Here is a 15,322-nt window from a genome sequence, read left to right on the forward strand (position 1 = left end):
ATATTCGAATCGAATCGAATATATTCGAATACATTGATCGAATCGAATACGAATCGAATTTAGGATTCGAATACTAAACGAATCCGAATTCGAATACTAGTCAAAATAATCGAATTCGAATCGAATACTGTGGTATTTGACTCGATTCGATTCGTTTATACCCCTATATATAACTTAATACTTGATGGTGTAAATGTAAACGGGGGTACGGATTTACACCACGTGTGTTGTTTGATTGTGTATGATGTAGTGTATGGAGTGTGTATACATGAAAGCAGGGAAAAGGGGGAGGGAAGCCATGACTTCCTTCTTGGAAAAGAAGAGAGAAAAACAAGAGAGAGAGAGGAGTGAATATTCCGGGTTGAATCTGGGATGAGAGGATTCAGAATGCCATTACAGTGGAGGGTCAGGTCCTTTATATAGAAATAGGACATGACCCTTCAGGAATATAATATTCCCCAAAGGGCACTTGACCCTTACTATTTTCTAAGGGACACTCGACCTTTTAGGGATACAATAATACACGGACTATACATTATATTTCTACAGTAGTCCCTAGGGTTATTACCCATCACAAGTCCCCCACTTCTTGAATCTGCGAGAGTCGTCAGGTTCGAGAAGTAGAATGTGTTCCCGATGGTCAACTCGTTGCAAGCAAAGTCTCCCCGATTTGAATGCCTTAATAGTCTGTGATGAACCCCTCAAGTTTGAGTTGAGTATGAGGGGCGTGATTTACACTGGTTGCCTCGTTAAAAACCTTAGACTAAGAAAAACCCAGTGGGAAAAAACCTAGCTAAGGGAAAAAGAGTACAACCAAAAGTGTAATCATTTAAAGACTATTAAGGGTTTGTCTGGTTGTTTATGCAGCTTGATTAGCCTTTCCAGGTTGAATCTTCTTAGTGATTCTTCATGCTCAGCGAGCTTTTCTGGACTTCATTTCCACCGTGGGTGGTATAGAGCGGATATCATTCTGCAAAAAATGCAAATATGCATGTAATGCATGCCTATCCTGATATGCAAATCCTAAGTTAGTTCCTAACTTCACTTCTATAACTAAAAATGAACCCTCACTCCGAGGGATACCTAACGACTTAATGCACCACTTTGGGGCTGTGCGGGCACCCAAAGCCACTATATTGCGCAAGAGTTTTTGTGCTATAGGCATCTTTTTTACCGAGCTGGTGTTTTAACGACCACAGGGGTCTCATCGCTGAGAAGCGGGATTTTTATTATTTTTTTACGACCGCAATGGCCCTTTTTTTCTTTGTGCCAATAGCATCTTTTTCACCAAGCTGGTATTTGGGCGACCATTTTGGTCTCATCGCGGGAGCGCGGGATTTTATTTATTCAAGTGCCATGACGATGCATGGGCACGGTCAACCGGAAAAATCCGTGCAGGTTGATCAAACCCCAAACGGAAGAGCCGGAGACTATATTCATATTTTTTTTTAAGTGTCATGGCGAGGCATGGACACACTCAAACGAACAAATCCGTGCAGGTTGGCCAAACCCCAAACGGAAGGGACGAGTTTTTTTTTTTTTTTTTTTTTTTTACAAATGCCATGACAAAGCATGGACATACAGCATACTCAACCAGACAAATCCGTGCAGGTCGATCAAACCCCAAACGAAAGAGTCGGAGAGTTTTACAAGAGTCTCCTTACATAGAATCAGGATACAAAAATCTATTATTTCTAATAAGAGACTACAATCTTCAACTTGGAGTCTTCGTCTTCAACAATTCTGATCTTTGTTGAAGTCTTTGATTCTTCATCTTCATGGCTTCCCATAATTTTAGTGGGAAAATAGGAAAGAAATGCTCTTATCTAATATTATCTTAAAGTGTGTGGAGCAGAGGTAGGGTCACACTTTAATATAATATCGCATAAATGGTCAACAAGAACTGGTGTGGTTTAGTGGGTTAGGTTGTTCCTTTCTTGTGAGATGTTGTGAGGTCGACCCTTACTGGCAGCATACATATGATTTTTCCTGTTGGCAGCTCCTTCTTTCTACCCACTCCGTAACACTTTAATATAATATCGTGTACTTGGTGAACAAAAGTTAGTGCAGTTCAGTGGGTTAGGTTGTTTCCTGTGGAATGGCTTGGGTACGATTCCTATTTGCGGCAGTTAGTTTGATTAAACAGTGAACAAACACAAACCCAAAAACACCTCCTGCCAGTCTACTACCAAACCCAACATTTTTGTTTTTTCCTTTTCTTTTCTTTTCACTTTCTCCACTTTTATTTCTCCCACCATTTTTGTCTTTTTCTTCTCCCACTTTTTTTTTTTTTTTTTTTTTTTTTTTTTCCCCTTTTTTTTTTTTTTTTTCCCCTTTTTTTTTTTTTTTTTCCCCTTTTTTTTTTTTTTTTTTTTTCACATGGGAACATGGGGTAGCCGTTCTACCCCATTAAAATACTTTTTTTTTTTTTATTATTACTCAAAGTAATGTGGGGGACAAAACCCCCCACTTTATGCATAGGTAGCAGCAGCTTTTGGCTGTTTTTTACAATAATAATAATACATAATTGTATTATAATTATAATAATATGAAGAAGAAACAAAACTCCTGTTCATCATCTTCAACATTTCTCCATTCTGGTTCGTGACTCTGCGAGGGAAAGAGATCGCCGGAGGAGGGAGGAGACGGCGGCTGGCGAAGGTGTGTGACGCGGTGGACGACGGAGAGGTTGGAAACGGCAATGACCTTTCTCTTTCTCCAGTTTTGATGATCACCAACGCAGCGAGTTTTCGGCGGTGGTTGGTTGGTGATCGCTGTGGTGTTCGCGATCGGTATTCATAGGACAACTTGGAGTCGGAGCTAGTGGCACGGCGGCACGGTGGAGTACTTTTATGACGACGGCAGTTGCGGTGGAGGTCACGGTGGTTCCCAGGGAGAGAGACGTCGCGGCTGCGGTGGGGGCCGTGGTGACGGAGCGGCGGCATCATGGAGATCCGGCAATGGTTGGCCATAGCATGATGAGCAACGGTGACGACCAGACGTCTCCGGTGTCGACGTTGCTGTTATGGGGGCGAAGTGATAGTGTAGAAGATGAACTTCCTTTTTCATCTGTTTTTCATGCCAATTGCCAAGTATTCATCCGTGGAGTTGATGAGAGGCAGTCGTGTCATTATTTACCATGGCCAGCTGCGTTTATCACCCTCATTTAGGGACATGAGGAATCCGGCACTCCTTTTACATTAAAATGGGACCATGGCTCCACCATCTTTGCATTAAAAATACATGACTAAATAGTTAATCCCATTTTGCTAAAGCTAAAAGCTAAAGACAATACATTTTCCACCTTCCAGCTAACAAGCTTAACATACTGCCAAACCATTCCATAAATTCTGCCACCTCTAATTATTATAATAATATTATTAAATAGTAAATGGAATGGGAACCACGTGAAAGCATCAGCATCTTGCCATCTTTAACAATTGCAATAATAATATGCCAAAATTAGCTTCATCTTACCCACGCCATTACCACTGTTTCGTCGTCCTCACCGGTTTCGCCATTTTTGAGAGAGAGACCGATGATAGTGACGGCTCCGGCGGCAGTGGGAGGCGTAGAAGCTGGAGTCACGGACGGACGCTGGAGAGCCGTCGAACTAGGCGGATCTGAACTGATCTGGTGGTGGTTCGTTAATCGGCTCGGGCGGCGACGTGGAGGTGGCTGTGGTGTCGGCGAATGGCGGTGGCCTGTGGTCTTCTATCCATATTTTCGTCCGAGCCAGCGGCAGGTCGTGGTGGAGGTCACAGCAGCGGTTGAGGGTCCCATTGGCGGTGGCGACATTGGCTGGGTCTGGCCGCCGTTGGTCGTCGGCGGCTGTGACGTCGGCAGTAGTTGCTGCGGCGGTTATTGCTGTGGTGGCCGATGGTGAAGTTAACGATGATGTTTGCTTCTTCTTCTTTCGCCCGGCGGTGGTTGCTGCTGCAGCCGATGGTGAAGTCGGCGGTGATCGGAAACGGTGAGGCCAACGGCGTCAACGACGAAGCTGGTTGTCGTCCATTCTGCTGTTGTTGATGATTGAGGATGATGGTATCATGATGGCCTGATGATTGATGAGATGATGATTGTATAATGATAATCACCACATTATGATGGTGAAAGTCACCAAATTAGATGATAGTCTGATGGAAATGAATTCACGATTTGATTGAAAGGGTAGGGGTTCGATCTTCAGCTTGGGTTTGATTTTTTTTTTTTTTGAAAGAGAACACGGTTTTTCGTCGCGTTCCCCACAGACGGGGGTACGGATTTACACCACGTGTGTTGTTTGATTGTGTATGATGTAGTGTATGGAGTGTGTATACATGAAAGCAGGGAAAAGGGGGAGGGAAGCCATGGCTTCCTTCTTGGAGAAGAAGAGAGAAAAACAAGAGAGAGAGAGGAGTGAATATTCCGGGTTGAGTGGGGAACGGATTTACACCACGTGTGTTGTTTGATTGTGTATGATGTAGTGTATGGAGTGTGTATACATGAAAGCAGGGAAAAGGGGGAGGGAAGCCATGGCTTCCTTCTTGGAGAAGAAGAGAGAAAAACAAGAGAGAGAGAGGAGTGAATATTCCGGGTTGAGAGAAAAACAAGAGAGAGAGAGGAGTGAATATTCCGGGTTGAGTGGGGAACGGATTTACACCACGTGTGTTGTTTGATTGTGTATGATGTAGTGTATGGAGTGTGTATACATGAAAGCAGGGAAAAGGGGGAGGGAAGCCATGGCTTCCTTCTTGGAGAAGAAGAGAGAAAAACAAGAGAGAGAGAGGAGTGAATATTCCGGGTTGAATCTGGGATGAGAGGATTCAGAATGCCATTACAGTGGAGGGTCAGGTCCTTTATATAGAAATATGACATGACCCTTCAGGAATATAATATTCCCCAAAGGGCACTTGACCCTTACTATTTTCTAAGGGACACTCGACCTTTTAGGGATACAATAATACACGGACTATACATTATATTTCTACAGTAGTCCCTGGGGTTATTACCCATCAATACTGCATGTCTTTCCAATTAAGATTTTGAGACACAGTGTTCTGATGATGAGATGTGTTTTCATATCCTGAAAATATATATAAGATGAAGGAAGAAAAAACCATAGCCTAATTTATATCTTAAGAAACAAAACACGCCAAAATAGCTGCAACACACCACCCCCGTTAACCACCATACGAGAACCAACCCAAACATGCCAAAACTGATGACAACCCCCCAACGCACCACACTCCTGCAGCGCCATCTACGACCCAAACGCAACAAGAAGACCAGCGCAACAGGTAAAGAACTACGCACCTTCATGTTCCCACGTCGGTATGGCGAAGAACGTTGACGTCTCTGGAGTGGTGAACTGCCGATGTACTCTGAGTCTGTTTTAACACCTTGGAATTCATCCCAAATCACAAAACCAACGACGGCTTACGTTAGAAGTGAAGTTCAGACTATTCCGAAACTGTTGTCATAATTTACCAAAACAACCCCGCCAATACTACTTAAAACATAACAGAGCATTATAAAAAAAAAAAACAATTATTAGGCCGTAGGATGGTGTTAAATCAACGGTGTGCACTGATTCTCAAGTTCTCACAAAAAGGTAAGTTCACACCTGAATATAAACCATATACTGATAACAGTTAAAAAAAAAAGTTAGGTCTATAATGGGAAGAAAAAATGATGGTCAAATTATTAAATCAAATGGATGGTTCAGATTGTTTTTAGATAAAATAACCAACAAATTGAAGCGGGGAAGTATCTCATAATATCTTTAATTTGGATTACATCATGTTTAAAATTAAATGTTCAAATTTTTACTACTTTATCTAATATTATTTCTTAAACTAGGGATTTCTTTATCCACAATAACTCATTCAACAATAATGGTTAAACCAAATAAATCTCGAGCAAAACACCTAAATTAAAGGAAAAAATTCATAGCTTCCTACATCATAATATCATTGCATGATGTTGTCATCTATGCTACCAACAGTAACCCAATTGCAAATAACACACTACCAATAAAAAGGAAGATGACAAATAGTGAAGATGAAAACAATGACAATAATGTTACTCAAAAGAGAATTAAGAATACTTAGACCAAGTATTTAGACTATCGTTTGTTTGTTTTTTTGTTTTTTGTTGAGAATTAGACTATCGTTTTTAGACCAAGTATTTAGACTATCGATTTTACAAAGTTGCAAACATTTATTTCAGTGACAATTATAATAAATTTCCTATATTATCTTGGATTCATATACTTTGAGTTACATATTTAAATAAACAAATTCGACATTCAATTACCTATGTATAAATTTCTCTTATATAATCTTGTATTGATATACTTTCAAATATTTATTTAAATATAAACATTGGGCATTAACTCATTCGCGCAATGTGCGCCTAAAACTAGTATTACTTATATGGATTCCCATGAAGTGGTATAATATCAAATAAAATTATAAAATATGTAATCTACAATCAATTAATATACAAATTTGAAAGAGCTCTGATATCCAAGACTTCTATTTACTTCAAAACAGTTTTTTTTTTTGAGTACTTACTCAAAAACACTTAAATTAAAATAAAGTACAATTAAATACTTAATCAAATTTAATTAGAAAACTATTGCTTTATGAATAACAAAGTGTACATATATACATGCATACATGGACATTTACACATATTACACTTCCTGGCCATCCAGCTAAGAAACTGCATTATCTCACCATTTACAAATTTATTTAACAATTTTAATGTGAGGGATGTGAGATATTTTTGTGTAGTTTTCACCATTTGATTCTAAACTAAGCATCAATTTATGGTTCAAATCAATGAATTCAATTGAGTTGAGTTTAGACAAATGTTGAATACCAAAAGGTACCTGTTCTAACAATTCGCATTTATCCAATTGGAGCTCTTCAAGATGGGGCATTGCACCTTCCTCCACCGTTATCCATTTCAGTGCCCTCAACCAAGAAATATCCAAAAACTTGAGCTTTGGGAACTTTCCAGCCTTAAAACACAACCCATCCCCTTCATAAGACTTATGAAGTCGAAGGCATGCTAACATGGGCAGATCTTGGAGAAGCAATAGTGGATCTTCAAGAACACAACTACTAAACAACTCTAGTTTAGTTAGGCTTACAAGTGAAGATAACCATTGAGGGATCCTCTCTAGACGCCCACTCAATATTAATGTACGAAGACAAAGAGGAACGGTAGATAAAGAATGTTGGATATCAAGGATCTCATTTTCTCTAACAGTCCCAAGCTTTAAAGAGATAAGGTTTGTCAACTTTTCCATGGATGAACATAATTCTTTTCCATCTTCCTCTCTCAAATCTTTAACTTTAAGATTTCTCAGTTGTATTAGATTCCCTATCTCCGACACCACTTTGACGCCATTAATTTTCTTTGCTTGTACATAACTCAACTTTTGTAAACACAACAATCTCCCGATCTCAAGAGGAGCATAAAAACCACCACCCCAAATAGAGCCCACAATGAGATGCCGGAGTTTATGAAGATTTCCAATCTCAATTGGCAAATTAGACACCCAAGTGTACTTCAAGTCAAGTATCTCTAAGTTTTGAAGAGCTTGTATGGATTTAGGAACATTTCTCAACTGTGTCCTCCTCAAACTCAAATACTTCAAATGAAACAACTTGAAAACTTCCTTTGGAATTTTGTTTAGATGAGTACCTCTTAAATCTAACACCTTTAGAGGAATATAATAATCAAAGGACAACAGTTTTAATAATGAAGATGAAACCAGTACCGGATCATTATAGCACTGTAATGAACGGATATGACTTTTGGAGGAAGTGCTTTTTAAAATGCCATCATCATCAAATCTATGGATTATTAGGCGTCTACAGTTGTCGTCGGACCATTCTTTGTTCTGTCCAGTGACTATGATTGCAAAGTTTTGCTCTAGTGCTTTTGAAAGGATTATTTCTCGTAAAATATCATGAACTTTTAAGCTAATAATCTTCCCCACAAGAGACTTCTTTGCAATTTGGATTAAGTTTCGATGAATTAGCTCATTGAGATAAGCTTCAGCAACTTCTTCTTTCACTTGTTGACCCTTGTCCTTGACAAAGCCTTCAGCAATCCATAGTCGAATGAGTCTGTTTTTATTAATGATGGCATCTTCAGGATAGATGCTAAAGTACAAGAAACAATACTTTAGATAATATGGAAGATCATAGTAACTCAAGGATAATAGATTTTTCAAATTTTTCATCCTGTCATTGGTTTCCAATTGAAGCTTAAGACCATTCTGGAAACTTGTCCATTCTGCAATATCCGTACCCTTGGTAGCCAATATACCGGCAATTACTACAATCGCCAGAGGCAGACCACCACATCTATTTACAATATCTTCAGCAATTTTCACCAAATATGGAGGACATGAATCAATCAAAAATGTTTTTTTGCAAAATAATTCCCATGAATCTTTCTCAGACAAAAGCTTCAACTCGTACACATCACCTTGGGTTTCGTGACAGGCATCCCGGCCTATTTCACTATTTCTTGTTGTGATAACTATTCGGCTACCAAACTTTTGTCCAGGAAAAGCATATTTGATAACGCTCCAAACATCAAAACTCCATACTGTAAGAATAAATAGGAAGCATATAGGATCTAACCTCCAGCCATAGTTAATTGTTTGTTGATGCCTGAACTGCTGCAGAAGAGTTTTTGTCTCTCACTTTCACAACCCTCTTAGATGGTGTATGAGTCTTAATGTTGTGCAGTGAGAGGATTATAGAGCATTTTTATAGATGCAGTCCATCAATGCACTATTCCAATTATTTCCTACTGTTTAACTGTTTGCACCACTTATGAACAGGAAAATGGCATTTCATTATAATGACCTTTCAGAAATCATAGTGGAATTCAATATCTTAATAATGAGATAATGAATCCCTGATTTTAAGGGGATAGTGGATCCATGTTTTCTGCTAGTGGATCCACTTTCCTAATGAAAGTGACATTTATCTAACACATACATCATCTAAAACGATGATGTATCTTTGCTTTGAAAGAATGTTCCTAACAGATTTTATCAATTCATCAGCAGAGTCCCCATTTGGGGCATTCCCTAGTTGCTTAATTACATCTTTCAGCAACTCCTCAATCTTGAAAGTTTCAGAAACTGTAGCCCACACACGACGCTGAAAGTGCTTTGTCACTTGTGCATCATCATAAGCCTTTTTAACCAAAGTGGTCTTTCCCAATCCCCCCATGCCCACCACAGAGTGAACCCTCAAATCATCATCAACAACACCAAGAAGGAGTTTAATAAGAGAGTGCTTGGAATTTTCAAAACCTACCAGATCCGAGTCTTCTTGGAAATGGGCACCCACACGGCCATCGTGCAATTGTTGGTTGTGGTTGTGAACAGTGGTTGTTGGCAAGATTGGCTGATATTGGGAGTTTTGGTTGAGTTTGTCCTTGATATTTCGCAGTGCGAGAGCAAGCCTGCGTCGAGCTCTCAAGTTCTTGACGGAAGTGTATATGTTGTTGATCTTAGTGTGGAAACCTCCACCAGTGTGGCAACCTCCAAAGCGGAACAAGAATTCTTCAAGAACATCTTGGGTGTCATAAGCCAGCTCCCGGACTATCTTCACCCAAGCTTTAACTTGAGGATCCATTTCTTCCCTCTCGTCAGCAACTCTCAAAGCTGCCTTTAGACGACTCAAGGCATTCATGATGTATTGTGCGTCTTCTCTAATCCCTCCCAAGAGTGACCACTCTTCACTGATCACCGCTGATAGTTGGTCCAACAGAAATTCTACAGCAGCTTCCGCCATTACTAATCGTCACCGGCAAAGAATTGGTAGCGTTGGCGGTGTTGTTTTATGGGAGATCAAACAAGATTTTAGCTAGACTGCAAAATGGAATGATTTTTTTTTCCAGGAGTCAACTCAACTATTACCCACCTATTTACACCTACTAAGATACTATATGTACTCTTATTCCATACTCTCAACTTTTACTCTCACATTTAATATTTTGATGTAGACATATTTATAAGGGGCATGAAGAATTATATTACTGTAAATTCATTTTAATCTCTCTCATCTCTCCTTTTTCTTCCATAGTCCCATGTAAATTTATCTCTTCTCAATACAAGTCAAATAAATTTATAAAAATATACAATGTAACAGGGTGAGTTGTATTAAAAAAAAAATCTATAAAAATATCATTGTTGGTGTACCTACTCATTACAAATTTATCTACCATTTCTGACTTTGTACATGATAATTACGTATGAACACAACTTTAATTATTATTTCCGAAAGAATTATTATTTCTTTTTTTCTTTTTACAAAAGAATTATTATTTCTTTGAAAACCTTGGGACACACTTTGTAAATGCGCGTTTTCTTTGATTTCCGACAGAATTATTATTTCCTTGAAAACTTTCGCTTTCATTTTGCCAACTGGCCTGGTAATTGACTGGTTCACAATTCACAAAAACTAACAAAAAATTAGTAAGAATTGGCCTTATCTGATAAACAATTCTTTGGGGTTAATTTTTGATTATTTGAACCAATTTTACTGTTGGATAAATAGTTTTAAGATCAAACTTTTGGACTCAAAATGTTATTTGGAATAACGTTTTATTTTATTTTTTTAAATATCAAATTTCATTAATACTCCGCACTAGCACTTTGATCTGTTCTCAAACATAACATATTTAAAATACAATATGAACATATATATGTAACCTTTTTTTTTTAATAATTGTCACCAAGAGTAGTACTATTGTTTCTACCACATCCATTCTATCATCATAATGATTTTGATATGTGTTGGTCCTGATCAAGTGAAAAAATCTAGAAGGGGTTGAATAGACTATTACAAATTTTCGATTCTAACTCAAAGTGAGCTAGAAAAGAGTTAAGGAAATAAATTTTCTTGCGGCGGAAGTCTCAAGCTTGCTTAAAATAAATAGTTGTAGCGTTTTGTAAATTGTGTGCTCGTGTGAATAAGAGTTATGGTGTTAGTTGCACAGTAATAATAATAGCAGTAAAATAAAATGCCAGAGAGGAATTTTAAGTGGTTCAGTGAACCCAGCCTACGTCTGTTGTTCTCCTTTTATTTCAAAGAGCAAATTCACTATGTATTTTCACCAATACAAAGTCTGGACAGAAGCACCATGCTTCTTCCGTTTTTGACAATCCTTGAGATAGAAGATAGTTGCACCGTACCATCTTCTTATCGTTAATTGCCTAACAATCCTTGAGATAGAAAACAGGCGCACCGTCTTCCTATCCTTCAATAGAAAACAGTTGCACCATCTTCCTATCCTTCACTGCCGGACCAGAGCTTCCCCTTGAAAGGTGGTGTGGTTGTTTGCGTATTGGACTAGAAGGGGGTTGAAAAAAAACTTCCCTTTCAAGCATGGTTAAAATGGACATTTACATTGTTGAAAAAAAAATCCTCTTTCAAGCAAAAAAACATCAATCGTCATCTTCAACACGCCATCAATTGCCGAAAACAACTAATTCATTTTTTAAAAAGCATGTGACCACGTCAGCTTGGACTCTAAAATTATTTTGATTTTGGTAAACTAATTAAAGTTAAAACTAATTCATTTCTAAAAAGATATGTAGCCAATTTAATCTTTTTAGAAATGAATTAGTTTTAAATTTAATTAGTTTACCAAAATCAAAATAATTTTAGAGTTCAGGCTAACGCGATCACATGCTTTTTAGAAATGAATTAGTTTTTTTCGGCAATAATAGCGTGTTGAAGATGACGATTGATGTTTTCTTGTTTGAAAGAGGATTTTTTTTCAACAATGTAATTGTCCATTTTAACCATGCTTGATAGGGAAGATGAACGTAGGTTGTTGATTGATTAACTTAATCACATGAATTATGCAGTACCTATATGAGGCTATAGGTACTGACTATTGACTATAACTAACCACTACTGACTAAAGCATATAATATAAAAGCTATAACATGTTACATGGTTAATACGCACCCTCAAGCACAAGGTTGGGAAATGACAACATTGAGCTTGGAGCGCAGAAATGCAAAACGCTGAGCTGGTAGTGGTTTGGTGAAGATATCTGCTATCTGATCTTGAGTAGACACAAAACTCACCGCGAACTCGCCTGAAGCGACCTTGTCGGGTACAAAATGATAGTCCACCTCAATATGTTTAGTACGAGCATGAAAAACCGGATTAGCAGCCATGTAAGTGGCCCCCAAGTTGTCGCACCACAACGTAGCCGGGTGACTTGAGTGCAAACGTAACTCCTGTAGTAAGGATATAACCCACGTGATTTCAGCTGCTAAATCTGCTAAACCCTTGTATTCGGCCTCTGTCGAGGAGCGAGCAACTGTGCGTTGCTTCCGAGAGACCCATGAAATCAAATTTGATCCAAAAAACACTGCATATCCACTGGTAGACTTTCTGTCAATCGGACAACCCGCCCAGTCTGAATCCGAGTAGCCATGCAGGGCGGAGTGCGAAGATGGTGAGATACGAAGGCCCATGTGTAGTGTGCCCTTGACATAACGCAAAACTCGTTTGAGTAAACCCAGTGGTCAGCTGTAGGAGAGTGCATGAACTGACAAAGGCGATTAACAGAAAACGACAAGTCAGGGCGTGTAATAGTCAAGTACTGTAGGGCACCAACAATTCGACGGTATTGAGTAGGATTATCAAACGGCTCGAGAGAAGGTGAAGTAGTCTGAGTGACTGCAGCTGGAGTAGCTAGAGGCTTGCAGTCAGCCATGCCTGCTCGAACGAGAATGTCCTGCATATACTTTCTCTGTGACAACAGGAGGCCTTGATTATATTTCAGTGTCTCAATCCCGAGAAAGAATCCAGGGGTGCCTAAATCCCGGATTTTGAAGGCTGTAGAGAGACGGAGTAGTAACTTATCAACCAAAACTTTGTCGTTACCCATCATGATTATATCATCGACGTAGACTAGGAGATAGACCCGAGAATCCCCTGCTGTGTAGTGAAAGAGTGAGACATCGGTCTTGGAGGATGCGAAACCAGCAGATGTTAAGAAGTCTTAGAGACATTTAAACCATGCACGCGGTGCTTGCTTCAAGCCATATAACGAACGCTGTAACTGACAAACATGGTCGGGATGTTGCGGGTCTTCATACCCGGGAGATTGTTTCATAAAGACAGTCTCGGCGAGATGACCATTCAAAAAAGCGTTATGAACATCTAACTGCCGGAGAACCCAGGAATGCGTGACTGCAAGAGAAAACAGAAGTCTGACTGTAGTTGGTTTAACTACTGGACTGAAGGTGTCAAAGAAATCTTCTCCTGCAACCTGATTAAAGCCTTTTGCTACAAGACGTGCCTTATACCTTTCAATAGTCCCATCGGCTTTGCGTTTGGTGCGAAAAACCCATTTGCAGCCGATTATATTCATGAGCGGGGTGGGGGCCATTAACTTCCAAGTATTGTTGTGCAATAGTGCATTAAATTCCTGATCCATTGCATCTCGCCAATGGGGATGTTTTACTGCCTGAGTATAGCAGGTTGGATCAGTAGTTGCATGTAGGGCATAAAACTGTTCTCCAGTACCTTTGGTCTTTTTGCGTGTGCGCATAGCATGTCCTCCCGCTGTTGGCTGTGTAGTCACACCCTGACTCTCGGGTACTTGGTTACCTAAAGTGTTTTTTTCATTTTTTTTTTATCTCCGGCGACGCCGGCTTCTCCGACGAAGGAGAAGCCAGCGCTCCAGCAAAGGAGAAGAAGGCTTCTCCAACGAAGGAGAAGCCTTCTTCTCTTTCGCCGGAGATAAAAAAAAAATGGAATGCAAGTTGGACTTGCGTTTGTGTTTGACCCATTCTGACAAAGAATGCATTTGGGAAAAGAGTTTTTCACATTTTTGTCCAAAATTTAAAATTTTCATATTTTTGTCAATTCATTTGTTTTTGGTTACATTAGTGTCTTTTTCCCACAATTTTCAAGGAACAACCATTAATACATAAAGTACAAAAAAAATCGCATGAAAAAGCCTTGAGCAAAAATCAACTGAGCCTTTATATTATACACTAGTTTTTCACGCGCATTGCGCGAATAAGATAATGCCCAATATTTATTTATAATAAGTATTTCAAAGTATATCAATGCAAGATTATATAGGAGATATTCATGCATATATATGTAATTGAATGTTGAATTTGTTTATTTAAATTGATAATTCAAAATTTATGAATGATAGATAATATATGAGAAATTGATTATGCAAGGTAAGGAATCTTTGTATTGTAAAAAATATAGACAATATAACTAATGAAATTATATCTCTTTTTAAATTTTTTGATAATGAATATTTTTTTTAATAAAGACATTGTAGACATCGAATTGTAAATTAAAGAAATGCATATGTATTTTTTTTTATAACTACTAATTTATTTAATTTAATAAGAGTAATAAAGTATGGTGCTTACTTTTGAATAATATATTCTAACATATTCGTAGTATATATGTTCAACAATATGCCAACTTTGATTAGGATGGGGTTCGAACCTAAGTCCTTTCTTATAGAAATTAATGAGAAAGTTAAAAGTTAATGAAATATTAACGGAGAAGAGAATATTTAACGGAAAACTTAACGGATAATCTTATAATTAAGAATAAATTAGGAAATCTCAAGGAAAAATATAAATCTAAACAATCTTAGTCATCCATTTCATTTAATAATTTGACAGTCATTTTATCTACCCATTATAAGCCTAACTTTCTTTGGCTCTTATTAGTATAAGTATATATGGTAAATAGTAGATATATAATATAATTACGTAAATCAACTTACATATCGATTTTTTAAAGATAATTGCAGACAAACGAATCATATATTATTCAATTAATTGAATGATACTTTTACACTAATCTTATAATCAAATAAATTTACACTTTCAAATATTAGAATTGTTTATAATTTCATCTTTAATTTTATTATCTAAATATATAATAAAAAATTTCATCACCCAAAGTAATTTTGAGTCAAATTTGTAATCAAGTGGTTACCAAATCAATAGTAGGTAGAAATAGTAGTATATTTTGTTATGGTGTAAATCGGTGGAGTCCACTTTAACCTTCAATTATTGAGGATGGCGATAATTGTGCATCATTTTCATCAGGTCATTACTATTTACTACTGGCCATACATAATACACTGCAAGAATTTAAAATATAAAAATAAAAAATCATTCCATTTTGCACTCTAAAATCTTGTTTGATCTCCCATAAAACAACACCGCCAAGTAGCTACGCTACGAATTCTTTGCCGGTGACGATTACAAGTGATTTCAGTTTCTATACTA

General features: G+C 37.9%; 1 protein-coding gene across 1 annotated transcript; it reads right to left on the bottom strand.

Moving 5' to 3' along the window:
- Positions 1-6,733: 6,733 nt before the first annotated feature.
- On the bottom strand, positions 6,734-9,915 carry LOC116029882 (disease resistance protein RPM1-like). The gene is made up of 2 exons (XM_031271927.1): positions 9,008-9,915; positions 6,734-8,613 (listed from the first exon to the last, which is right to left on the bottom strand). Exons 1-2 carry the CDS (start codon positions 9,813-9,815, stop codon positions 6,734-6,736), a joined length of 2,688 nt encoding a protein of 895 aa, XP_031127787.1. The 5' UTR covers positions 9,816-9,915.
- Between the last annotated feature and the right edge of the window lie 5,407 nt (positions 9,916-15,322).

This window comes from Ipomoea triloba, chromosome 9 (genome assembly GCF_003576645.1).
Source record: "Ipomoea triloba cultivar NCNSP0323 chromosome 9, ASM357664v1".
NCBI lineage: Eukaryota > Viridiplantae > Streptophyta > Magnoliopsida > Solanales > Convolvulaceae > Ipomoea > Ipomoea triloba.